The following is a 25,835-nucleotide window of genomic DNA, read 5'->3' on the forward strand; positions in this document are numbered from 1 at the left end:
TCATGCTGAGCAGCAGAAGAAACTCTGAGTATCAGATGAAAGCCTGAACGTGTAAACAGAGAGAGCCTTTAAATCTTGTTTATTTACAGTGTTTGAGCAGAAATGTTTTTTTTTTTCTGTAGGAACAGAAATCAGTCCAAAAAGGATGATAAAGCTTTTAAAAAAATACAATTTCAAAAATATTATCATGGGAACCATTGGACATTTAAAAAATATATATATTTTTCCTCTTCTTTGCCTTTCCTTTTTACCTTGAACATTTCTTTTGTTTTTTTAACTGAATGTCTCTTTATAAAGAGTATTTTTTACCTTACTTACTTTGAAAGTCCTTCTCCGATCTCTTTTGAGATTTTATTCCACGTTATGCTGGTAAGGCTCCTGTCACACCTTTAGGATTTATCCAGCGTCTGCCCGACGTCCCAGAATCTCCTAAAACCCTGGCATACCTGAACTTTCTATGGATTATTTCTATGTTGGGTGTATGCATAGAGGATTCATAACGAGTCCAGAACTTCTGTCCAACGACAGCCTAACTTCTGCATAACGCACGGCAGCATAATGCCCAGGAAGCATTACGAAGCGTCAGTTGAAGCTGCTCCCCTCAGGAGCAGCGATGCAACTTCTGCATAACGCACAGCAGCGTAATGCCCAGGAAATGATGCACAAGCATCATTTGAAGCATCATCTTCATATTAACCTAACGGCTGTTAACCGCCTGCCAAAAACAAATAAAATAGAAAAAGAAAGTTTGCAGTGGAAGCAGATTCAGCGTCATGTCTGCTAGGAAGTTTGTTGGTCGTTGGTGTTACGACCCGATCCGTCCTGCGCAAACAGATATTCATCCAGGTGTCCAGAAATAATGTAATAATGGCACTAAAATTACTTATTTCTATCCTAAACTCACAAAAAATGCTAATACACACCTTTAAAAAAATGTTTTATGACTTTTGTGAAACAATTTTGATGCTTTTTAGATTTTCTTTGTTAAACAGCTTCTCTGACGTCATCATGGACACGCTCAGAGCAGTAAATCTGATTAAATCATGTTTATCTGCGTTTTAATGGTTTCCTTCTTTAGATTATGCACTATATACCATTATGTTAACACGAAAGGAAAGAATAAAACTCAAAAAGACTAGATTTATGTTTAAATCTAAAACCGAAAAAGTTAGCTTGTGGATCACATTTCCGGTGCAGATCAGGTAGAGAGTGATAAAACAGAAAGGATTTTAATGCATTTATTTTCCCAGGAAATACATTCACCTTTAACACATTATAGTTCAGAACGCTTACTGTTTTTAGGGAGGGAAAAAACTTAATTTAGGTCTTTTTAACAAAATAAAATTGAGGGCGACCCGGATGTATATTCGCAGGACGGATCGTGCTTCCGGGACGGATCGGGTAGTGATAGTGGGCGTGAACGCAGGGAGGATCCATCACTCACCTTCTGGCTCACCCTATGATGGGGATGAAGTCTGGAGGAGAACTGACGGTTTCCTCCTGTGAACCCCCTTTATACCAAAACGCTGCCAATACGCCATTACACAGTAGCTGGAAGTTAGAAACACGTTCAGCGCTCGTCTGGAACACGTCAGATACGCTGATATGTTGGAGAGAAGTTCTGGATAAGTTACGCAGAAGTTACTCAGAGGTTTAGGATCAGCCAGACGCTACGACTGATGAAGAACCGACACTGAACGGATGTCAGCCATCAGATAACTGACCTGTCATGAAATACGGGCATGCTTAAAATGGACGTATTTTAACACGTATGTCGACGTGTTTCAGCGTACTCATAACTTATCCGACATAAACCAGCATTTTAGCATTTTTCGAACGTCAGGCGTACGCTGGTCTTAATCATCAAGGTGTGACAGGGACTTAAAAGCCTGAGCTACTTTAAAATAATTAACATTCAAAGGATTATTCGCTTAAATTCATCATAGAGAGATTATCAAAGGTACTAAGGATTCTGTCAGAAGTTATTTATATTTTAAAACAGAAGAATTAGTCTGATGCTTAAGTGAATAAATGCAGCTCTGTCAGCCTTACATGACTCCCTGCAGCACCTTCTGTGGGTCGGGGTCGAACAGACGGTCCACATAATGGCGACTGGTGGCGGTGACTTCCTGCATGGAGACAAAACCAAACATTTTAGTAACAAATCCCCCCCTAAAAAAAACCAGCACGCTCACAGTGCTGTGCTGAAGTATTCACAGCTTTGCTTACATTTGGCCTCAAATTAAACATTTAGAGTATTTTAGGGGACCTGAGTGAAGCTGCGCCCCACCACCACCTTCTTGAAATCAGACAAAATTAGTGTCAAACGTTTGTGCTGGTTTGTGCAGAAAAAAAATTAGTTTGAGCTGCTAACGTTTTAAAGATGTTTCTAGAGGTCATCAAAGGTCAACCAGCCCCCCCACCTTCTTCAAATCAGACGAAATGGGTGTCAATTAACTCAGCTCCGTTTGTGCAGCAAAATTTTCGTTTGTGCTGCTTTGGCTTTGAAGATATTAATGAAAATGTAAAGGTCAAAAGGTCAACCAGCCCCCCCACCTTCTTCAAATTAGACTAAATTAGTGTCAAATGTTTGTGCTACGTTTGTGCAGCAAAGATTTTCGTTTGTACTGCTATGATATAAATTTAAAGATATAAAGAAATGTTTCTAGAGGTCATCAAAGGTCAACCAGCCCCCACCCCCCCCACCAACACCACCTTCTTCAAATCAGACGAAATGGGTGTCAATTGTAGAAGCCATCAAAGTGAACATTTGTTCATTTTGTTCATTCTGAAAATCTGACTTTCATATAAATTATATGTTACTAACCATGATTACATAATTTTAACCTGTAAAAAATGTTGGCGGCAAACGTTTGACACCAATTTTGTCTAATTTGAAGAAGTTGTGGGGTGGGGGAGTGTGTGTGTGTGGGTGCTGTTTGACCTTTGATGACCTCTAGAAACATCTCTTTATATCTTTAAAATGGTAGCGGCACAAATGAAAATTTTTGCTGCACAAACGTTTGACACTAATTTTGTCTAATTTGAAAAAGGTGGGGGGGCCAACCTTACTCAGGTTTATAGGGGGGTTATTTATGTCACCAACACAAAGTTGTCCATAAGTGTGAAGTTTGAGGAGAATCAGTTATTGCCCTCAAACCCATTTTAAAAAGCTAAATCTTAAAAATGCAGCATGCTAATTTAGTCAGCGTATTTATTCAGAAACCCCAAAATAAAATCTTTATACCTTTATTCAAACAGTTATTTTAACAGGCAAGTCTTTAAGAACAAGTTCTTATTTACAATTGTGGCCTGACAAGTGGAGTAACCACTTAGGAAAAAGGAAGTAGGGCTAAAATAAATACATTAGTAATACATAAAAATAAAAATAAACAATTTAAAACACAACAGACAACCCAAAAATGACTGTAGAGAAGCAGCTGCAAGTGTCTGTGAACAAAGATGCTCTAGTTGAAATGAGTCTATCCAGTTTAAGAATGTTTTGCAGAGCGTTCCAGTCACCAGCGGCAGTGCTGGTTTTAGGAGTAAGTAATTGTAGATGAAGTGAGGAGCGGGTGTTGGAAGTGACAGGCTCTGGCTGCAGCAGGTGACCTAAATAAGGTGGTAATCTAGATGCATTATTCAGAAATCACCTGTTATGGTAATAAAACCTAAATGTTTCCTTTATTATCAGCCTTTCTCTGAAGGCCTCATTACCGAAGGCTCAGCAAAGATCAGGGACAAACTGGGCTACAGGATTAAAGGAAAAGTCGCTCATATTCAGAATCCAAACTCCTGAAAGTTCTTTAAATCTGAAATGATTCCATCCTGTTCAATAAATGTTTTTAATTCAGAGTAATTTTCATGTGAATGTGCTTTACTGGAGGCATCCATGTTTGTCAAAGAACACTACTGCCACCTACTGGTTAGTGACGTCACGGTGCGGTATCGGCTGTTGATCAAGTCCCAGTGCTGTATCTGGTGTTTGTCACAACGCGCTATTATCCAAGTCATCTTGAAAACATTCTTCTTCCAAATGTTGGCTACATATTACGGGTTTTTTCTCTGGCCAGAAGTTCGATGGCAAATCCTCCCTCTTCAAGTTGGCGATCCAACGACCAACCCGTCCGTGGAGGATCAGGAATCAGAAAGGTGGAATAACTCTTTTTTTCACTTTTACCCGATGTATTCCAGCATCCAGCTGCCATGCACGTGGGCATTGTCAGTTTCACTATAGCTCTGGTGAATTTCAATGGTGAAGTCCTCTGGAAATCTTCAATAATTGTTGTTGATTGCAGATGTGTCTAGTAGTTCCCATTGATTTAGCTTGGAAAGCGGGGAGAATGGCGCTAGGCTTACCGCACCGTGACGTCACTGCTGGAAGATGGCAGGAGGGAGGGGCTACTATATTTGAGCAAAAATGGCCGCTCCCAGACTCAGTGATCACAACAGAAATTATTATTTTCATGTTTTTTACTGATTAACACTAAATTCATGAAATCACAGCAAACGTTTTAGTTTTAGGTATAAATAATGATCCATTGATTATTCCTTGAAATCCAGGTGGATTTCTTACACTGGTTCAAAAGCAAACTCAATGATTTTAATGTGATTTCAAGATCATAAAGCTCTGAAAGGTATTTACACAATTAGACCGGACTTTTCCTTTTAAAAAAACTCAATAAATCTGACCCATATGGAAGAGCGGTAAGCAAAATAATAAAAATCAGTTTGTAGTTTGCTTTATCTCATGTAAGGAACAAAACAAAACATATGGAAAACGTTGCTCCAGTTTGATGACCTGAAAATTAAACTCTTTAGTTCCTCGTCATGCTCCTCCATCTCCCACTGTGTAACACAGTAGTGGCAGCATCATGCTGTCAGATTCCCTCCTTTGGCTGAGACTAGATATTTAGGAAGATTTAATGTCTGTCTGTGTCTCTCTCTCTCTCTTTTTTTATTTATACAGTTTTATGTTTTGTTTTACTTTTTTTTTTTGTCTTTACAGCACTTTGGTCAGCTGTGGTTGTTTAAGGGCTTAACAAATAAAATTGGATTGGAATGTTGCTGTTTTTTTTTACTCTGTCACTTATTCTATTATTGTTATGCTCTTTTTAAAGATCCATATCTGTGTGATCACTTTAGCTCTAATCTTTTGCTGCTGTAACACCTCAATTTACCCGCTGTGGGACAATAAAGGGAGTTTCTATTCTATGTAGTGTATATCTGCTGTTTGTTCAGTAATGTCCTCCAAAGCTCTGATGCCTTCATGAATTGTTATATGATTTACGAACAGACTGACAAACTAAACTGAAAACTTATAAGCACATCTGTCCATGCAACACATCTGCAAAATAAAATCTTTGATCTTTAATCATTAAAATTAATCAGGAAATGTGGAGCAGCCTCAAGGCAAAATAAACGTTTCAGCTGAGTGGACTGTTTTAATATCAGATTTGTTTTAATTTTCCTGTTATGTCATCCTGTTGCTCTCAGTTATCACTCAACTTATTAAGTGTTTGCTGTTCTACCTGTAGTTATTTTCTATAAATAAATTCTAGTCCACAAACATCCTTATTCACATCTTCACTTCCATTTTTCTGTTTTATGTTCGCATTAACGGATTGCATCTAAAATTATCAAACATGCTTTCCATTTGAATGAAGAAATAAAATAATGCATTGCAGCAAACAATGGCTTAAATCACATTACAGGTCATCAATTTATTTTATATAAATTCCCCATTGGGATTAATAAAGCATTTTTGAATTGAATCAAATCAGGTTCAGTTTAGTCTGTGATGATTTTAAACGTCCAGCAGGTGTCAGTATTCAGTGACACAGAATCAATACAGTTTGCTACCCTGGAAAAGTGAAGCCACCGTCCGCCATGCTGGTACTCCCCACTCCCACAGAAACGTGCAGTGAGAATGCCTCCCTGTGCAGCATTTGACTGCAGGAAGACATTCCTCAGGTCATTTCCCAGTCAGTGGATGAACTAACCAATAAATCCATCTATAGCGATGGATCCTATAGTTTAGTCTGTAGACTAACATTAGTCTGGCTATCTCAGACTGACTGGAAGACATTGGCTGAGTTAGATACTAACATTGGGTCTAACGTTAGAAAATAGAAAGTAGAGGAAATAGAAAGTAATTCACTGTGAAATTTCAATGTAGTAATTCTTTATATACTGGATGATGCCGTTTTTTTTTTGGTGTTTGTTGTTTTTCACATTTGAAAAAATAATTTGCTGAAATATATTGCATGTTATATTGATTAAAAGAAAGCAACTCAAACATTTTTAAAGGCTAATGCACAAAGCATAATTGATATGCCATCATGCATGCAGAATTTGCAATTATAAATAAAAGTCTTAATTCCCCCTGAAAATGAGAACATCATCATTTTCCGATGCTGCAGCACACATGTTTACATTGCGAGCGGTCTAACAAGGGAGTACCAATATGGCGGGCCGGTGGCTTCACTTCGATCCCGTACTACCAACTGACGATCAGCAATCCTGGTTGATGACGCCTCATGAACCCATCACAACATAACAGAAAAAGGAAATAATAGTCAGGAGGGAAAAGATCTCTGCTCATGTTTTGGATAAATTGTGTTTCTTTTCTATGACAGTTTTCTAAGAAAATACAAACATCTGTGCACATCTGGGCAAACAGGGCTATAAAAATTGGGTTAATTTAAATCATTCCCTGGGGGACTTTTTTTATTTTATTTTTTTAATTCTCTCTTAAACGGGCTGGACAAATAAATAGCATTTAAGTAGTATAGCAACCAGAGGTGTCAAGTAATGAAGTACAAATACTTTGTTACTGTACTTAAGTACACTGTTTAGGTATCTACAGGTGCTGGTCATAAAATTAGAATATCATGAAAAAGTAGATTGATTTCAGTAATTCCATTTAAAAAGTGAAACTTGTATATTATATTCATACATTACATACAAACTCATATATTTCAGATGTTTATTTTGTTTAATTTTGATGATTACAAATGACAACAAATGAAAATCTCAAATTCATCATATCAGAAAATTAGAATATTGTGAAAAGGTTCAAAATTGATGGCCCCTGGTGCCACACTCTAATCAGCTAATTAACTCAAACCACCTGCAAAAGCCTTTAAATGGTCTTTCAGTCTAGTTCTATAGGCTACACAATCATGGGGAAGACTGCTGACTTGACAGTTGTCCAAAAGACGACCATCGACACCTTGCACAAGGAGGGCAAGACACAAAAGGTCACCGCTAAAGAGGCTGGCTGTTCACAGAGCTCAGTGTCCAAGCACATTAATAGAGAGGCGAAGGGAAGGAAAAGATGTGGTCGAAAAAAGTGTACAAGCAAGAGAGATAACCGCACCCTGGAGAGGATTGTGAAACAAAACCCCTTCAAAAATGTGGGGGAGATTCACAAAGAGTGGACTGCAGCTGGAGTGAGTGCTTCAAGAACCACCACACACAGACGTATGAAAGACATGGGTTTCTGCTGTCGCATTCCTTGTGTCAAGCCACTCTTGAACCACAGACAGCGTCAGAAGCGTCTTGCCTGGGCTAAAGAGAAACAGGACTGGACTGCTGGTGAGTGGTCCAAAGTCATGTTCTCTGATGAAAGTAACTTTTGCATTTCCTTTGGAAATCAAGGTCCCAGAGTCTGGAGGAAAAGAAGAGAGGCACTTCATCCACGTTGCTTGAAGTCCAGTGTAAAGTTTCCACAGTCAGTGATGGTTTGGGGTGCCATGTCATCTGCTGGTGTTGGTCCATTGTGTTTTCTGAGGTCCAGGGTCAACGCAGCCACATACCAGGAAGTTTTAGAGCACTTCATGCTTCCTGCAGCTGACCAACTTTTTGGAGATGCAGATTTCATTTTCCAACAGGACTTGGCACCTGCACACAGTGCCAAAGCTACCAGTACCTGGTTGAAGGACCATGGTATCCCTGTTCTTAATTGGCCAGCAAACTCTCCTGACCTTAACCCCATAGAAAATCTATGGGGTATTGTGGAGAAGAAGATGCAATACACCAGACCCAACAATTCAGAAGAGCTAAAAGCCACTATTAGAGCAACCTGGGCTATCATAACACCTGAGCAGTGCCACAGACTGATGGACTCCATGCCACGCCGCATTGCTGCAGTAATACAGGCCAAAGGAGGCCCAACTAAATACTGAGTGCTGTACATGCTCATACTTTTCATGTTCATACTTTTCAGTTGGCCAACATTTCTATAAATCCTTTGTTTTTATTGGTCTTCAGTAATATTCTAATTTTCTGATATGATGAATTTGAGATTTTCATTTGTTGTCATTTGTAATCATCAAAATTAAACAAAATAAACATCTGAAATATATGAGTTTGTATGTAATGTATGAATATAATATACAAGTTTCACTTTTTAAATGGAATTACTGAAATCAATCTACTTTTTCATGATATTCTAATTTTATGACCAGCACCTGTATACTTTACTCCATTACTTATTTTTTTTCCAAGGTCTGACTTCTACTCATTACATTTTCACACCAGTATCTGTACTTTCTATTCCTTACATTTCTAAAACAAACGTTACTCGTTACTCTTGGCTTCGGTTTAATGTTTCTAAATCTTTATTTCCCGTCATGTGCTCCATCCAATGCAGATCATTGGCTCCACCCACATCTAGTGAAAACTAGTGCGATTGGATGAGTCACAGAACGCAAACACTCATTGGTTAGCTAAAGGAAATCATCAGAAGCAAGCAGGTGTTCTTCAAACTGCTAACGTGAATTGTCTATGCCATGCTACAATGTGGGATTCAGAAAAAGATGTTGAAATGTCTGAAAGGTCGGACACAGGCGAGAGCGTATCGGGAGGAGGGCGGCAACCTGCGGCTCTTTAGCTTCCCCCTTGCGACTCCCTGGAGCTTTTTCAAAAATGCATGAAAATCCATTTTTTTTTTTTTTTTTTGTTAGTTTTAATATGGTGTGCACGAGGTCAAAGAAAAATTCAATATGTTTTCCAATGCTGTAAACATTTGTAGAATAATTACAGTTAAAACATGATTTGCATCATAGCCATAGAGGTCAGTGGTCATAACTTGCAAGCAGCATGGCACGGTGCCAGGCTAACAAAGCTGCAGGCGTGTCTCAGACCATGGATCCCAAAGGGAAAAAAAGAAAGATAGCTGATGAGAAAAGAGGATTCAAAGAATGGAGCGAATCATTTGCTTTCATTATCAATGCGGAAGGATTGCCTGCATTTTTGCTTTGTAATCAAAGGTTGTCAAAAAATAAAAATAAAAATTTGGAAAGGCATTTCCAGGGAAGGCTAAATATGCAGCCGAACATCAAGCTGGGAGGGAGAGAAAAAGTGTGATCGCAGAACTTCTGGATAAATTAGAGGAGAGCAAATATAGATTTAAGAAGTAGATTGCATCTCCAAACACCACTACTGCTGCTAGTTTGGTTGCAAGCATAGAAAACCGTTCATAGACCCAACAGGTCGAGCTCTGATGGAGGATGGGAACTTTCTGCCATTTTTTCCCCCAAATCCTAAAAATATAAATAACACCAAGGAACGCTGCATGGTGACGGAGGATGTGGGATTTCAGGGTTAGAAAGCTCTAACCAAGTTCCTGCTTGGTTCCTCAACTCCTCCCAACAGAAACACGTCCATCATGGAAAGATTCTTTTATTATGTTTTTATAATTCCCTCAATGCAACAAACCCTAAACCGCACGGGGAAGGGCGGTGAGAGTGTTCACTGCTCCTCCCTTACCTGATGTGACATTTGCTCCAGGATAAACATTTAATCATTAATGCTTATTATATATTTAATAAGCCCACATAGGCCTTTTCTATAGTTGGATAATAGACCTAGAGCCCGTGTTGCCATACCAAGCAGATAGAAGAATTTTTAATTTTTGCGGCTCCAGACAGATTTGTTTTTTTGGTCCAATATGGCTCTATGAGCAGTTTGGGTTGCAGACTCCTGGTATAGGGAGACGGAGACCAACCAGACCTCCCTCATCCTTGTTTTTTTTTTACTTTATACTTTTATACTTTAAGTAGTTTTTGGAGCACATACTTTTTCACTTTTACTTGAGCAATGAGGTCAAGTTGATACTTCATCTTTTACCAAAGTGTTTTTAAACTGCAGTATCTATACTTCTACTTAAGTAACAAAGGTGTGAACTTTAGACATCACTGATAGCAACACAAAAGTGAGCATCATATTGACCTTTTCAAACAAAAATCTGAAAACGTTATTCCTATTATTCCAATCAGGTTTTAAAGACCATTTAATGCGGCTGCATGTGACACCAGAAAACCTTGTTTATCCCACTGACTGATTTGAGCAGAACTTTCCACATGACCCCAGAGAAGCAAAGGTCCACCAGCTGACAGCAGTGATACTGTTGGTGGCTGGTGCCAGCACACATGACATGACTGCACCTGCAACATCATGGCTCTAAACACGCCTGCTTCTTGCTTTCTAACCTACATGGATCCCCTACTGTTGCAATATTTATATGACATAAAAGTGTTTATAAACACGCAAACAATTTTACACATTGATTCAGTGTGTTTAAAATTTAAATCTTAAATTAGCTTATTCAAATGCTTTATGACTTACTAAATTATATCAAGCACTCGTTATTTTTTGTTGCAATACGCAGAAATGCCATTTTTGCTTATTTTCTCATTTTCAGTGAGCAAAGATATTTTAGCTGTGTTAGCTTATTTAAATGTTGCTAACAGCCGTTAGCTTCAGAAGAAAAAGTGAAGAGCTGTAAAACTACGCAGACATTGTAGTGATTTAAAACAAACGTTAGCAGGTAGTTGGGCTAACAGCTGACCCAGCGGCTGTTTGTGTCCAAGCTTTACTCGCTCTGTAAACATGTTGGAAGAGTTTAAGCACTTTCCCTTTGCAGCTAGCTGCTAACTTCCAAATGACACTGACATGACAGCTCTGGTGGACGCTTCATTTGATTTTCAGTGCGTTCCGCTGGGGCGGGCATGCGCGAGACAAATGGCTGAAAAGAGAGTCCTTCTGATGTTTTCCACCCGCCAAAACAAGGAGGCGATGAAAAACGTTCCCACTAAGCGCTATGCAAAGCGCACAGCTACATGCTGCTGAGCCCCCTTAGCATGCGAGCTAATAGTGGAGTTGTGCCCTTCCTCGCTTTTTATGACACATTCCCCTGGAATAAATGGATTAAACCCTGGGGGAAGAGTAGGGAACCCGGCTGAAATTAAGAGAGCGACACTCACAGATAGAACACTGATGCGGAGAGGGGCCTCCAACAAGCACGCCATCTCTCTTCCTCCAAGCGGGCGCCCCAATCGGCGCAGCACTTTGCGGACACTCCGCCCCCCAGAGCAACTGCGAGCGGCTTTAAAAAGTAACTGAGGCTCGGTCCTGAAGTTCTGCTTTCCTAATAACACATAGTATCCTCAGTGGCGGTTGGCTGTGAAATATCTGTGGATAGTAGCATCGATAACACTACTGGTTGGTGTTAGCAGCTGTTGGCATGAACACGAACCAATTAGGTAATGTTGTTTATAAGTGTACGCGGTGTCCTACTTTTCAACCAGATTCGATACTCCTCCATATCAGCCACAAATAAAATACATCATATTTAATTCTATCATCATCAAAATTCACCTTTTTATTATTGACATAAAACAAAATGGTAACAACATGAAAATAATAAACTTAATGATAGAATTGTGGTGTGTAAAAAAGTGCTCGTGTATGCACTATTTGATGCGATTGTCGTAATGCAAGGTGGAAAATTCGCTCAAATCGGATTCGCTGGATTGGAACCAAATAAGCATTTTAGAACATTAGTAACTATGGTCTCTTCGGGGACAGATTAATCTTCAACAACATTTCTCGTATTTTTAATTTATCGACATCTCTGCTATTGTTGTCTACTGTTTAAGTTTACAAATGTTACTGAACGTGTTGTTGCTAATCGGCTTCGATTTGGAAATTTTTAAACAATTGTTTCTTAACTTATCCTTAGAATGCAAGCAGCATTCTGTTTGGTTACATATAAAATTCTTCTTATTATTTCGGCCCTGAATCAGATATGTTTAAATTAGCCGCATTAGAAATTTAAGTAAATTTTGTTTGTTTTCAAACATCAAATGACACCGAAATTATTCATGATAGAGACTCAGGCAGGGGGTGTTTCACTTAGGCACATACTAGCAGCTGCTAGGCCCATTCCTGAGCCATAATACTCTGTTTTCAAAATGCCATTCAGACGTGATAATATTAGTGTCTTCAGTGTCCCCATATTTGACTATCCATTTGCTTGCACATTTCATGAAGGTTCCAAACTAGCGCAGCAAACCATTGAAAACAAACATGCAAAGACCCATGTTTGCCAACTTAGCTATTAGTCGCTAATTTAGCATTTTCGACCCTCTAGCACTTTGTTTCTAAACTCATACGCAAATCTAGAGACTTTTTTTATACTGGAGACTTGCAGAAACTTAAAGCAGCTGAACCTGTCTCAAGTGTTAGATTGGTATACCGCTCTGCTCTCTCTACTCATTGTCAGCTGTCAGATTCATTGCGCTATATTTCTCCAATGAAATGGTAGAACGATAACAATCAGGCTGTACTACAGTTGATAAAGAAGGACTGGTTATTTACTTTGCCATTTTGGAAAACAAAGGCATCACTAGTCAGTTATGCTTGGAATCATCTAGTAAGATTTGAATATACTGATAGTAATTGTTTAAATGTACCTGTACTGAACTACTATCAATGATGAAAGATTTATCCTGCTTCTTTTCCATGATTGTCATATCTACTGTTGCTTCTGGTAAAATCCATGGCGGTATTACTGATGTTGGTGTTGTATGACTAATTTCCAGATTATTCATGTTAAATTCTTTTATTTTATTTTCAATTGTCCATCCAAGACTCCCCATATCTTTTGTTTCTTTTTCCCAACATGGTTTTAAAATTTCCATAGCTGGATGATCTGAATTATTGCTCTGCAAATTTAACCAATAATTTAATTCCAACCTTAATCTTCTTAATTCTAATGGCATTTCTCCCATCTCTACTTCCATTGCTGCTCTTGGTGTGGTTTTAAACGCTCCAGAACACAATCTTAATGCTTGATGTTGAGGCTCGGTCCTGAAGTTCTGCTTTCCTAATAACACATAGAAATCCTCCGTGGGTTCGGCTGTGAAATCATCTGCTGGATAGAGATCATAACACAGCCTGGTTGTGTTAGCGAGCTGTCTGACAGAACACTGAACCAATTAGGTAAATGTTGTTTATAAGTGTGACGCCGGTGTCCTACTTTTCAACCAGATTCGATACTCCTCCATTATCAGCCTCAAATAAAATAATATAAATTAATTCATCATCAAAAATTCACCTTTTTATTATTGACATAAAAAACAAAAATGGTAAACAACAATGAAAAATAAAACTAAACATTCAATGATAGAATCTGCTGGTGTGTAAAAAAGGTGCTCGGGTGTTTGCAGTATTTGCGCATGCGCATTGTGCGGTAATAGCAAGGTGGGAAAATTCGGTCTATCGGATTCAGCTGGAATTGGACCAAAATAATGCATTTTAGAAGATATTAGTAACTCTATGGTCTCTATCTGGGGACAGATAAAATCTTCAAACACAACGTGATTCACGTGAGTTTTTAATTTACCGAATCTCTGCTTGTGTTGTCTCGTGTTAAAGGGTACAAATGTTAGCTGAAGCGTGTTGTTTGCTAAATCCGGGCTACGATTGTGGAAATGTTTTAAATCAATTGTTTCTTAACTTATTCCTTAAGAAATACAAGCAGTCATTCTGTTTGGTACATAATAAAATAATTTTCATATTAATTCGGCTGAAGCAAGATAGGTTTAAAATTAGCCGCATTAGAAACATAAGGTATATTTTGTTTGGTTTTCAAACATCAGAAAATGAACGAAAATTATTCATGATAGAGACTCAGGCAGGGGGGGATTCACCATTAGGCAATACTAGGCAGCTGCCTAGGGCCCCAAGTTCCTGAGGGCCCCATAAAACTCTGTTTCCAAAATGCCATCAGAACGCTGATAATATTAAGTGTCCTTCAGTGTCCACCATATTGGATCAGTCCATTTGCTGCACATGTTCAGAAAGGTCCAAACAGACAGCAGCAAACCATTTGAAAACAAACAATGCAAAGAGCAGTGTTGCCAACTTAGCGCTTTAGTCGCTATATTTAGCCACTTTTCAGACCCCTCTAGCACTTTGATTTCTAAAAAGCTCCTAGCGCCAAATCTAGAGACTTTTTTCTGCTACTGGAGACTTTGGAGACAACATCTAAAAGCAGCGAACTCTGCTCTCCAGAGCGAGTAGATTGGTAACCCCGCCTCCTGCTCTCCTCTATCTTGTCTGCTGTCATGATTCATGCAGCTATTATTTCATCCAAATGAAAAATGGAGAACAGATAAGCAGATCATGGCTTGTCTACAGTGAAAAGAAGGACTGGGTTATTTACTTTGGCCTTTTTGGAAACACAGGAAGGAGCAATCAGCTAAGTGAGCTTAGTGCTTGGAAAAAATCTTTCATTCCTTTAGAGACAGCATGAAAAGTCAGCTGAGTACAAAACATAGAGAGGAAAACAAGAAGAAAAGGGACAAGAAGAGAGGGACACAACCTAGAACAGATAATGGATGTCTATTCTATTAACATTTCTCTATCTGGAGAATGGGGCTGTGTTCTCTATTTAAAGGGCCCAATATTTCCTAAATCCGCCCCTGGACTCGGGCAATGATGGTAAATTTTATACTCACAGGAGGATTGAATAGAATAGAAAATCTGTTTATTGTTCCACAACGGGGGAATTCTGGTAGCAGAGAAACGGCTTCTTCTCCTCAGTCTGTCCTGGATGTTATCCTTAGATTGAAGCGACGCCTTTTCTGAACTACTGTACTTCTCAGAGAACAGGCTTCCTGCTGCCCATTAGAAAATTGTGTTTATTATTAAGTAGCTTCTTTAAGATAATAAAACACCACATAAATAACATTCATTTTAACCAGATCATTGAACCTTGAGGATTTTCATCGCCGACTCACAGCGTGAATCTGATCTTTCTGAAGTAATCTGTAGTGCCCGGCATGAAGATCGCAGTCGAAGGCTGCTGTCATGGGGAGCTGGACAAGATCTACGAGACGATCGAGTACCTGGAGAAGAAGGAAGCGATCAAAGTGGATCTGCTGCTCTGCTGCGGAGACTTCCAGGCGGTGCGAAATGAGGGAGACCTGAAGTGCATGGCGGTACCTTCCAAGTACAGGACGATGCAAACCTTTTACAAGTCAGTGTTTTGGTTTTGCGACGAAGGGGATAAAATGTTTGAAGCAGACGTTGTTGAAAGTTGATGTAACATTTTCAGATATTACTCTGGGGAGAAGAAGGCTCCGGTGCTTACCATTTTTATCGGAGGGAACCACGAGGCTTCCAACCACCTGCAGGAGCTGGCCTACGGAGGCTGGGTTGCACCCAACATATATTACCTGGGTAAGGAGCAGGTGAGGGTTAGGCTCCTGTCACACCTTGCTGATTTATCCAGCATTTGCCCGACTTCCCAGAGTCTCCTAAAACGCTGGCATACGCTGAATTTAAATGTATTTTTTTCAATGTTTGGCGCATACATAGAGTATTCATAACGAGTCCAGAACTTCTTTCCCACGACAGCCTCACTTATGCGTAACGCACGGCAGCGTAACGCCCAGGAAGCATTACGAAGCATCAGTTGAAGCTGCTTTCCTCAGGAGCAGCGATGCGCCCGGTTTGCAGAAAAAGATTTCTTTGATCCCTGTATTAACCTAACGGCTGTTTACCGCCTGCCAAAAAATAAAGAGAAAAAGAAAGAAAGAAGGTTTGCAGTGGCAGCAGATTCAGCGTCATATCTGCTAGGAAGATTGTTGGTCGTGGGTGTTATCCTTAACTCTCTAAAAAATGCTAATACACACCTTTAAAATCTGATTAAACCATATTTATCTGCATTTTAGTTGTTTCCTTCTTTAGATTACACATTATATACCATAATGTTAACACGAAAGGAAAGAATAAAACTCAAAAAGAATAGATTTATGTTTAAATCTAAAACCTAAAAAGTTAGTTCCTGGAAGTAGCATAGGATCCCATTTCCAGTGCAGATCTGGTAGAGAGTGATAAAACAAACGATTTAAAGGCATTCATTTTCCCAGGAAATACATTAACCTTTAACACATTATACAGGGTTTCAGCGGGTCCTTAAAAAGTCTTAAAAGGCATTGAATTCTTCAAAATATAACTAAGGCCTTAATTGGTATTAAAATGTCTTAAATCAGTCTTTCGTAGGTCTTAATTTTTAAAATATCATAAATAGGATTATTTTTAATAAGATATATATTTGTAATCTAAATAAAACATTAAAATTGACCTTTTTTTATTTAAAAAAAACTAATGTCTCGCCATTATTGGTTCCGTCGCCATAGCGGAATCAATAATAGCGTTGTTGCGGCCGGGACATTTGGGAGATGCGCTATTAACTTTTTGTCTGGAAAATATGAGCAAGTGTAAATGTAACGTAAAATTGTCTCCAGCCAAGAGTTTTCTCCATGGCTAAAACCAGGGAACATACATGAGGCTCAGTGGATTTAGTGCAAGAAGTCCTTCAAGCTCAGAACGATGGGAATTAAGGCAGTGGAGTCGCACATGCGAAGCACGAAACACAAAGCGTCAAAATTACAGAGAAACAGCCGGTATTTCTCAGTTTAGTTCCACCCTTGTCTCTGCAACGCCTCCACTTATCACCAAATCAAACATACTAAGAAAACCATACAAAGAAAAATAGCTGCAAAAAAGACTTAGCGCTGGTTATGTTGGGGCTTTAAAACTGATTTGTTTTGTTCCCTGCTAAAACAAAGTTTGTGAATTCATTTAAATAATTGTTCAAATATATCTGTCATTTGTGTGTTTTTAGCTTTCTTCCTGTATGGGAAGCTTTTCAAAATTTGAAACATTAGTGCAGTGGTTTATGTTAAAATAAACCTTTGGGTTTAGTTATCGCAAACAGGTTTTTCTTGTGTTTCTTGTGAATTTGGTCTGAAATTTTTATTTCAAGTGGCATTAAAAAGTCTTAAAAAGTCTTGAATTTAACTTGCCTTATGCTGTAGGAACCCTGTTATTTCTATCCTTAACTCACTAAAAAATGCTAATACACACCTTTAAAAATGTTTTATGACTTTTGTGAGACAAGTTTGATGCTTTTACATTTTCTTCGTTAAACAGCTTCTCTGACGTCATCATGGGACACGCTCAGAGCAGTCCAGCAAAATCTGATTAAACCACGTTTATCTGCGTTTTAGTTGTTTCTTTCTTTAGATTACGCACTATATACCATCTCACTCACCTTCTGGCTCACCCTATGATGGGGATGAAGTCTGGAGGAGAACTGACGGTTTCCTCCTGTGAACCCCCTTTATACCAAAACGCTGCCAATACGCCATTATACAGTAGCTGGAAGTTAGAAACACGTTCAGCGCTCGTCTGGAACACGGCAGATACGCTGATATGCGTTGGAGAGAAGTTCTGGATAAGTTACGCAGAAGTTACTCAGAGGTTTAGGATCAGCTAGACGCCACGACTGATGAGGAACTGAGACTGAACGGATGTCAGCCATCAGATAACTCACCTGGAACTGGACACTGAACGGATGGCAGACGCTGGCATACATCGGGAAATATGAGCATACTCAAAATTTCTTGACGTACTCGCCGTATGTCGACGTGTGCCAGCGTGTTTCAGCGTGCTCCTAACTTATACAAAACATACTCATAACTCATCCAGCGTATGCCAGCTTTTTGGTGCGTCAGGCATATGCTGGTCTAAATCGTCAAGGTGTGACAGGAGCTTTAAGGTGTCTGCTTGGGCCTCTGATATTCACTAGCATTAACTTGGTCATGTGACTGTAGGTTACGCCGGTGTTGTTCGCTACAAAGGGATCCGGATCGGTGGCCTGTCTGGAATCTTCAAATCCAACGACTTCAGAAAGGGTCTGTTCATTTACACGTCTCATCTCTAATAGTTTGACCTTGGTGTTTGGCTGACAGAGCATGTTTTCTTTAAGGTCACCATGAATTCCCGCCGTATGATCAGGAAACTCTTCGGAGCGTTTACCACATCAGGAACATCGAGGTGTTCAAACTCAAACAGGTACCTATCTACGTCACATTTGATGTTTATTGATTCCTTTTCTGTCTGACGGATCGATAACCGTTTCAAAACAGGTTCAGATGCCCATCGACATTTTCCTGAGCCATGACTGGCCCAGAGGAATCTACCACTATGGAAAGACGGAGGATTTGTTGCGTAAGAAGAGGTTTCTGCGCCACGAAGTGGAGACGAACACGCTGGGAAATCCGGCTGCGGAGGAGTTGCTGGCTCATCTCCAGCCCAGCTACTGGTTCTCTGCACATCTCCATGTAAAGTTTGCTGCTGTCATGCAGCATCCAGTAAGTGACTCAGTCTCTGCAGCTTGACTTAAAGTTGCTCCTCTAAATGTCGGTCCAGATGCAAACCTTTTGTCTCTGCTCTGTAGCCAAAGGGAAATGCAGCCCCACGTGTCACTAAATTCCTCTCTCTGGACAAGTGTCTCCCCTACAGAGAGTTCCTGCAGGTCAGAGGACGTTTGCCTCGTATGTAAATGGTTTTTTATGCACGGGTTCACTGTGGTTCAGTATCGCTGCGTTTGTTTCAGGTTGTAGATGTTCCAGACAGACCAAGTTCATCGGAGGGTCTGGAGTATGATCCAGAGTGGTTTGCTATTCTAAAAGCCACCGACAGTTTGCAAAACACGACTCGTCAGCGCTGGAACCCCCCAGAGAACAACGGCCTGCATGAACGGTACACAGATGCTCACAAACACACAGACTGGCTGGATCCAGTGGCTCTGATAACTTCATAGGTCGGCTCCCTGATCAGAACCTCAGAAATCTGAACCTTTACAGCGACGTTACCACTTTCAAAACCGCTCTTTAGTGTGATAGCGGTTACTGAGGGAAAACAGCAGGGTGATAAAATATAAAGTTAGAAGCTCTTTGAAGGGATGGGTTTTCTTCCTGGTTATAAAAAGTATTGGATGAGGAAGCATCGGCAAAATCTAAGCTCATGTTGTCGCTTTTACTCCTAGCGTTAGGGATGAACTTAGATGGAAATTCTTAGCCGAAAACAAAAAATATGGAAACAGAGGCTGAAACACCAAGAACAATTCTGTCAACTATTAGAACCATAGCTCTGATGTGTACAACAAACATTTACAGTCGAAAATATTCATTAGTTGAATTTTTGGTGCATCCCTACTAGTAATAAAACCATTTCAATTCTATTCAGTTTATTTCTATAGCTCCAATTCACATCATGTCATCTCAGGTCACTTTCCAGTTCACCAGATCATCCAGTCAGATTGATTAAAAGTTTTCTATCTAAGGAAAACCAGCTGATTGCATCGACTCATTGACTCTTCAGCAATCCCTCACACTCAGCATGCTTGTAGCGACAGTGGAGAGGAAAAACTCCCTTTGAACAGGAAGAAACCTCCAGCAGAACCAGGCTCAGTGTGAGCGGCCATCTGCTGAGGCCCACTGGGGTTCAAGGAGACAGAAGCAGGCATAGAAAAAGAAGCATAGATACAAAAGGCAACTGTCAACCAGCTCCACAGGCGGCTCCGTCGAGAATAAACGAAAATACAAGAATAAAGTCGCAACGTAACGAGAATAAAGTCATCATTAAACAACCAGTTTCAGAAAAAAAAAAGCTTGGAGCTCCGCCCAGCAGATGACGGCCGACCAGCTCCACCAATCAGCAGCCAGAGTCCACTTTGACATCCTGCCCTTTTTGATGCTGCTGCTAAAAGATTTCCTGATTTGTCAAACCGACCCTAAAGTAGAACTTCACATGATGGTCCACATTCCTCATTTTAGGGAAGAAAGGGCGTCTTGGAAGAGTTGTCATAAAATACAACTTTATTCTCGTCATTTTATGACTTTATTTTCGTAATAATAATAAAAACTCTCTAGCCTGGCCCTAATACTGCGGAATTTCCTGGGTCTCCACCATAGAAATATTTTTGTCTGTTCGTGTGTTCAATGATTTATATATAAATATCTTTCCAATTCAACTGGATAAGGTTAAAAAAGCAAGAAAATGTCAAAATAACTAAATTAACAAAGTTCTTATTTTTGTAGTATTGTTTGTGTTGATCTTCCCTTTGCTTTTGGAACACATAGATTGACCACTGGAGGCTGTAAGCAAACTTTTAAATGTCTATTTTATTTTCTTGGGGGTGTTTTTATTGTCGAAAAAGCAGGTTTCACAGCATGACGCTGTGTTTTTTTAAACTTTTATGAAAGCTCCAGAGTCACATTAAAACAGAGACCGATAATGTTGGATTAACCAAAAACAAAATCACCCAAACATTCTGATAAAACACGGTTTTCTTGGTCTTTAATTGGGGATAAGGCAGATTTAAAGGCGCGCCGTGTAACGTTTGGCCACTCGGGGCGCTAGTCCTGTAACTTTCATGTCTAGCACCCCGAGGAGCTTTTGTTTGTGGCCTGCTATCTTCTTCTGCACGTATTTTGATTCTACTAAACATAGAAAATAATAACCCAGATATCTGACTGTATACTAGGAGCAAAGTATTAACTTACCCGTCTAATAATAAAGTAAAGAGAATCGGTTTTACATCCGGCTTCCTCTTTCAGCCTGCGCCGACGAACAAACCAATTTCCATGATCGACTCATTTTTCCTCGCATATGATCCCTTTCCCATTTCCTCTTTTTAGCCTCAGAAGGTTTAAACTTTTTCCTTGCCTCAGCCATGACCAGCAGGTGGGAAAATAGTAGAGCTAAAGCCTTAGCTCCATGATGACATAAGAGCCTGCCGCCGTGAAGCGGAACGTTCTTCCAGGTCAAATGACCTGACCAATGGCAGTGCGTCGTCTCCCAACTTACACAGTCAGTATTTAAAGATAGGAGCCCTGCTGGTAGCAGTGATGGTGTCATGCGCTGTATATTGGCCTGTGGAATCATTTAAAATTTAATTTAAGTGATCTCTAACCTAAAATAAAATAAAATCAGGCAGCTCATATGTGCGACTCGCTGTTCCTGAAGGCTTTGAATAAAACGTCCGGAATAAACTTCCTGCTGTGACGGTGCAGGTCTGAGCAGACTGACAATCATCTGTAGGGCCCTATAAAATCAGTTTTATTTTTTCCCAAATTCCGTTTTTTCCGTTTTAATTTTAGAAAATTCCATTTTTTTCCATTTTATGTATTTTTGCGCTTCCAATCAAGGGAATGTTGACAAAACTTGCAAAACAATAGTTCACCTGACACGTAAAAGTCACGAGGGAACTGCTGGGCTCTGTACTCGGGGCTTAGCGTCGTGTTTCTCAACCTTTTCGCCGAAAGCGGAGCTGTGGAGAGCCGCTTCGCCATTTTTTCAATGTTTTGATGCGGTAGGGTGAGCGGGAATGACGGATCGGGACGGGTTGTGTCGCCCAGATTTGCGTCCCCCGGTGTGCATTTCCCCACGATGTACGTTCTTCTCCCACACAAAAACAGAATTTTATTTCAAATGTAGAAATTCCACATTTACACTAGATTCCATCCTTAATTTGCCAATTCCGTCCGCGATTCCGTGATCACGGAAATTATAGGGCCCTACATCTGTCCTGATGCTGCTGGTTGAGCTTTGGACTCTCTGTTCCTCTCAGGTGGGACTTCAGGGCCACCGAGGCGGATATAATGCAGGTGGTGGAGGATCTCAGCGGTGACCTGGGCGTTCCAGACAACTTCAGCCGCACCGTGCCTCCATACGACCCCAGCCGCCCGCAGCCCGGCGCTCCCCCAAGCTACAACACCAACCCACAGACGACGGAGCTCTGCGCCAAGCTGGGCCTCACAGACATCTACTCTAAGGCTGGGCAGCGAGGCGATGACACGGGCAGGTCTCAGAGCCGCACCGGAGACGACGGCGACGAGGAGGAGGAAACTGATGAACCCAGCGAGTATCCCACTGATACCTCTGGCTTGTCAAGTTCTTTTAACCCTGATGAGATCACCATCGAGGACGAGTGGGAGGAGGAGGACGAAGAGGCCGGCGGCGAGTCAAAGGCGAAGGAGAAGCCAGACTCACCGTCTGCCATCAAAACCCCAAATCGGATGGTTCTGCCTGAGCCCATATCAGGTGCCTCCCCCTCCCTCCGCACCTCCCTGATGAACCTGCCTCCTCCCTCCCACTCCACCCCCAAAGCTGCTCCGGCTCAGTCGAACCCGGATCACGAAGGACGGTGCGACGACGCCGAAGAGGTCGCTGCTGCTCACATCCTGAAACGGAGCAGCAGCGAGAGCGCCGAGGCGGGCAGCCGAGGCGTGACTCCACGAATCAAACGCAGGAACCAGGTCATTTACCAGACCGCGGACGACGACGAGGGTTAGCGCTCTGCAAACCGGTGGTTCTTTTTATGGTTTTTTTTAAACGAGGCCATTTTAGAAAACATTTGGAGTTATTTTGTATCGGACATTTCTGATTTATAACATGGATTAAAGAGGCTGATTTTTTATTTTTCTAAATTAATAACATGAGCCTTTTGGTAAAAAAAACTAAAACATGATATTTTTAAACACAGCTGCTTATTGGATACAGGATATTAATAACTAAAGCAAAGGCCTCACAGATAAATGTCTGTAACTAAAGCACTGATGGACATTATTATGCAATAACTCATCAACCTCACCTCATGTGGAAAAATAAACTTCCAGACACTGAATAATGCATCCGTTAAAACTGGTTTAAATCCTACTTTCTATTGAGCTTTGAAATAAAAGGAAAACAAATCAACCATTTAGCTTTTATTCCTTCTGTATATTTAAACACGGAGTGTCTCCTACCAGTTTCATAAAATCACAATCCAATCGGTTCCTTTAAACCATTTCTTCTCATGTAAAGGCCTGTGTTGCCATGACAACAGATCCAGTTTGCTCTGAGATCTAATCCACCACTTCAGGTGGGGTTTGTGTCCCCATTTGGGAGCTTTTTTTGTTTTTAAGGAGGTAGAACTTGTTTTTAATCCTCCATAACACAGAAATTAGACCATCCACTTCTGGGAATCAAAGCAAGTGTCCTAAAATCTTGATATAATTCCAATTAATGCTAGTTATATTCCTCTGTTTAGCTTTTTTACAAACTAATGGTGGCAATTTTGACATTTTTACTGAAGAGAAAATGACTGAAAATGACTTCTGAGTTTCTAAAGTCTAAAAAAAAAAAATACTACTACTTCTTCCTCAAAAACGTCTTTTTTTACAGACTTAAAAACTTCTAAAGACGAGGGAAAAAATATTGATACATTAAAATATCCCAATATCTTCATATGCTGATATATTGCCATTTAAAAACATCATATCAATCTCTTTTACTAATGAAATATTGCTATATGTCATCGTTATGCTACGAAATCCCCCGAAAATTCACCAAATGTTGCCATATTTTTATATGTTGATATATTGACGCGGTATCGATCTATTTTACTAACAAAATCTCACAAGAATTTGCAAAATATCACGAGTTTGTAACAACGATGAAATTTCACCAGATTTTGAAAGTAAAATAGATCGATACCGCGTTTTTAAAAATCTATTTGATATCAGCATATGAAAATATATTTGAGTTTATTATTTTTCAGTGTCAGAAATGGATAACAAAACTGCTATTTTCAATGACTGCTTATTTTTGTCCAGCTTTAACATCGGTATCGATATCGGTTATCGGCTACATGAGTTTTAAAATATCGGCATATCAGATATCAGCCAAAATCTGAATATCGTGCATCCCTAATTTAGACAATTTAATCAGAAACCTACAAAGAGAAAAGTCATATGCTAATAGAAATTAACTGCTACAGAAAATAATTTAGCTGAAAGATAAAAAGCTGTTTATATTGTTTTTTACATTTTGTAACCATTTTAAATTTACCAAGGTAGTGTCCCATTAAAAGCTTAAAAAATCAGTCAGCAGGTTTATCTGCGTAATTTTTCCTGATATACCAGCTAACGTTAGCGGAGAGGCTAATTGCTAGCTATTTCCTCACTATTAGCTAATGTTATTAATGGCTAATATGCAAATGGGAACATCTTTTCTAGATGGAGCTAATTTTCAAATGTGATACTAGCTAAAGTTAGCAAATAATACCTGACATGCTAAGTTAGCATAGCAGTAATATTGAGCTAATGTCTTTAGGAGGGATTCTGTGAGATTCAGATGGTTTAAAACAAGATTTTATTGTCCAACTTTCTGAGACAGAACCTGCTTTTATTATATATTTCCAACAGTTTTTTTTTTATTATCAAAACTGCTTTCTTAATTTCTGAACTTCTCATATGTTTAAAGGAATAATCAATGGATCATTATCTATACCTAAAACTAATACGTTTGCGGTGATTTAATGAATTTAGCGTTAATCAGTAAAAAAATAAAAATCGCGATCACTGAGTCTGGGAGCGGCCATTTTTGCCCAAAAATAGTAACACCTCCCTCCTGCCATCTTCCTGTGTAGGTACCAGATCTGCCCGGGGCCCCGCCCCTTCTTATGACGTCAACATATGGCAACTCCACTCGCACCAGTTTCTTAAGGATCAAATCTCTTTTGGAGTCTCAACATATTACCTATATTTGCTATTACCCATCCATCCATTATCTGACACACTTGTCCCAATTGGGGTCGCGAGGGGTGCTGGTACCTATCTCCAACAGTCAATGGGCGAGAGGCGGGGTACACCCTGGACAGGTCGCCAGTCCATCGCAGGGCAACACAGAGACACACACACACACTCACATCTAAGGAGAATTCAGAGAAACAGTAATGTTTTTAGACTCTGGGAGGAAGCCGGAGTACCAGGAGAGAACCCACGCATGCTTAGGGAGAACAGGCAAACTCCATGCAGAAAGACCGGGCCGGGAATTGAACCCAGAACCTTCTTGCTGCAAGGCAGCAGTACTGCCAACCGTGCCACTGAGCAACCCATTTGCTATTATTTTACATTTCACTGGCGATATAAAGTAGCCGAAAGTAAAAAAAAAAAATAAAAATCATTTGTCAGTCTTGAAGGAAAGTACTGCGTTCTAAGACTGAGCTCTGCATTTTCAAAGTGACAAAAGTCTCCGCTTATTTTTATTCTTTTTAATAAGATCTTAGATCAGGGAAGGACAAATGGAACATCTTAATAAATGACTTTCGTAGAGATTTTGGACAAATAAAACTGTTGCTCTACTTGTAGAAAATGGTTGGTCGTTGGCAAGCTAAAAGAGGCTAACCTGTTAGCTACTGAGAACAGCTAGCTACAGCGCTACCCAGCTCTCCCCCTTTATATCATGGTCTAACAGTTCCTTAGTTCACCAGAAACTGATTTTTTTTTTTTTTGTTATCGATCCGGTAAAACTTCATCTGTCATTACGCTAACGCTACAGTTGCCCCCGACTCGCCACACTGATGCTGCGGGATGTTATTGTCTGTGCAACCACAATGTTTAACATCATGTGGCGACGTTCAGCCGATCATGTAGCGTACCGTGGCTGACAGAAAGCAGGGCCCCAGCAGATCTGGTAGCTACAGCGGTAGTGATGTCACGGTGCGGTAAGCCTAGCGCCATTCTCCCCGCTTTCCAAGCTAAATCAATGGGAACTACTAGACACATCTGCAATCAACAACAATTATTGAAGATTTCCAGAGGACTTCACCATTGAAATTCACCAGAGCTATAGTGAAACTGACA

At 40.0% G+C, this 25,835-nt stretch overlaps 2 protein-coding genes across 3 annotated transcripts in view; one reads left to right on the forward strand and one right to left on the reverse strand.

The window, feature by feature from the left end:
• Positions 1-13,284, reverse strand: part of armc8 (armadillo repeat containing 8) — a 32,877-nt gene extending 19,593 nt beyond the window's left edge. The window contains exons 1-3 of one of the 2 annotated variants that reach the window (XM_038298483.1): positions 13,175-13,284; positions 11,271-11,434; positions 2,053-2,129 (exon numbers count right to left, since the gene is read on the reverse strand). In XM_038298483.1, coding sequence (XP_038154411.1) covers positions 2,053-2,129; positions 11,271-11,315 — 122 coding nt within the window. In that variant the 5' untranslated portion in view covers positions 11,316-11,434; positions 13,175-13,284. Of the gene's footprint in view, positions 1-2,052; positions 2,130-11,270; positions 11,450-13,174 lie in introns of those variants that run through there. The other variant, XM_038298482.1, reaches the window with a different exon arrangement.
• A 1,808-nt stretch (positions 13,285-15,092) lies between these two features.
• On the forward strand, positions 15,093-22,608 carry dbr1 (debranching RNA lariats 1). The gene is made up of 8 exons (XM_038298486.1): positions 15,093-15,331; positions 15,410-15,534; positions 17,976-18,056; positions 18,131-18,216; positions 18,291-18,515; positions 18,602-18,679; positions 18,761-18,906; positions 21,779-22,608. Exons 1-8 carry the CDS (start codon positions 15,135-15,137, stop codon positions 22,500-22,502), a joined length of 1,662 nt encoding a protein of 553 aa, XP_038154414.1. The 5' UTR covers positions 15,093-15,134; the 3' UTR covers positions 22,503-22,608.
• The last annotated feature ends 3,227 nt before the right edge of the window (positions 22,609-25,835 follow it).

The sequence above is a fragment of the Cyprinodon tularosa genome, unplaced genomic scaffold, assembly GCF_016077235.1.
Source record: "Cyprinodon tularosa strain WSP-4 unplaced genomic scaffold, ASM1607723v1 ctg408, whole genome shotgun sequence".
NCBI lineage: Eukaryota > Metazoa > Chordata > Actinopteri > Cyprinodontiformes > Cyprinodontidae > Cyprinodon > Cyprinodon tularosa.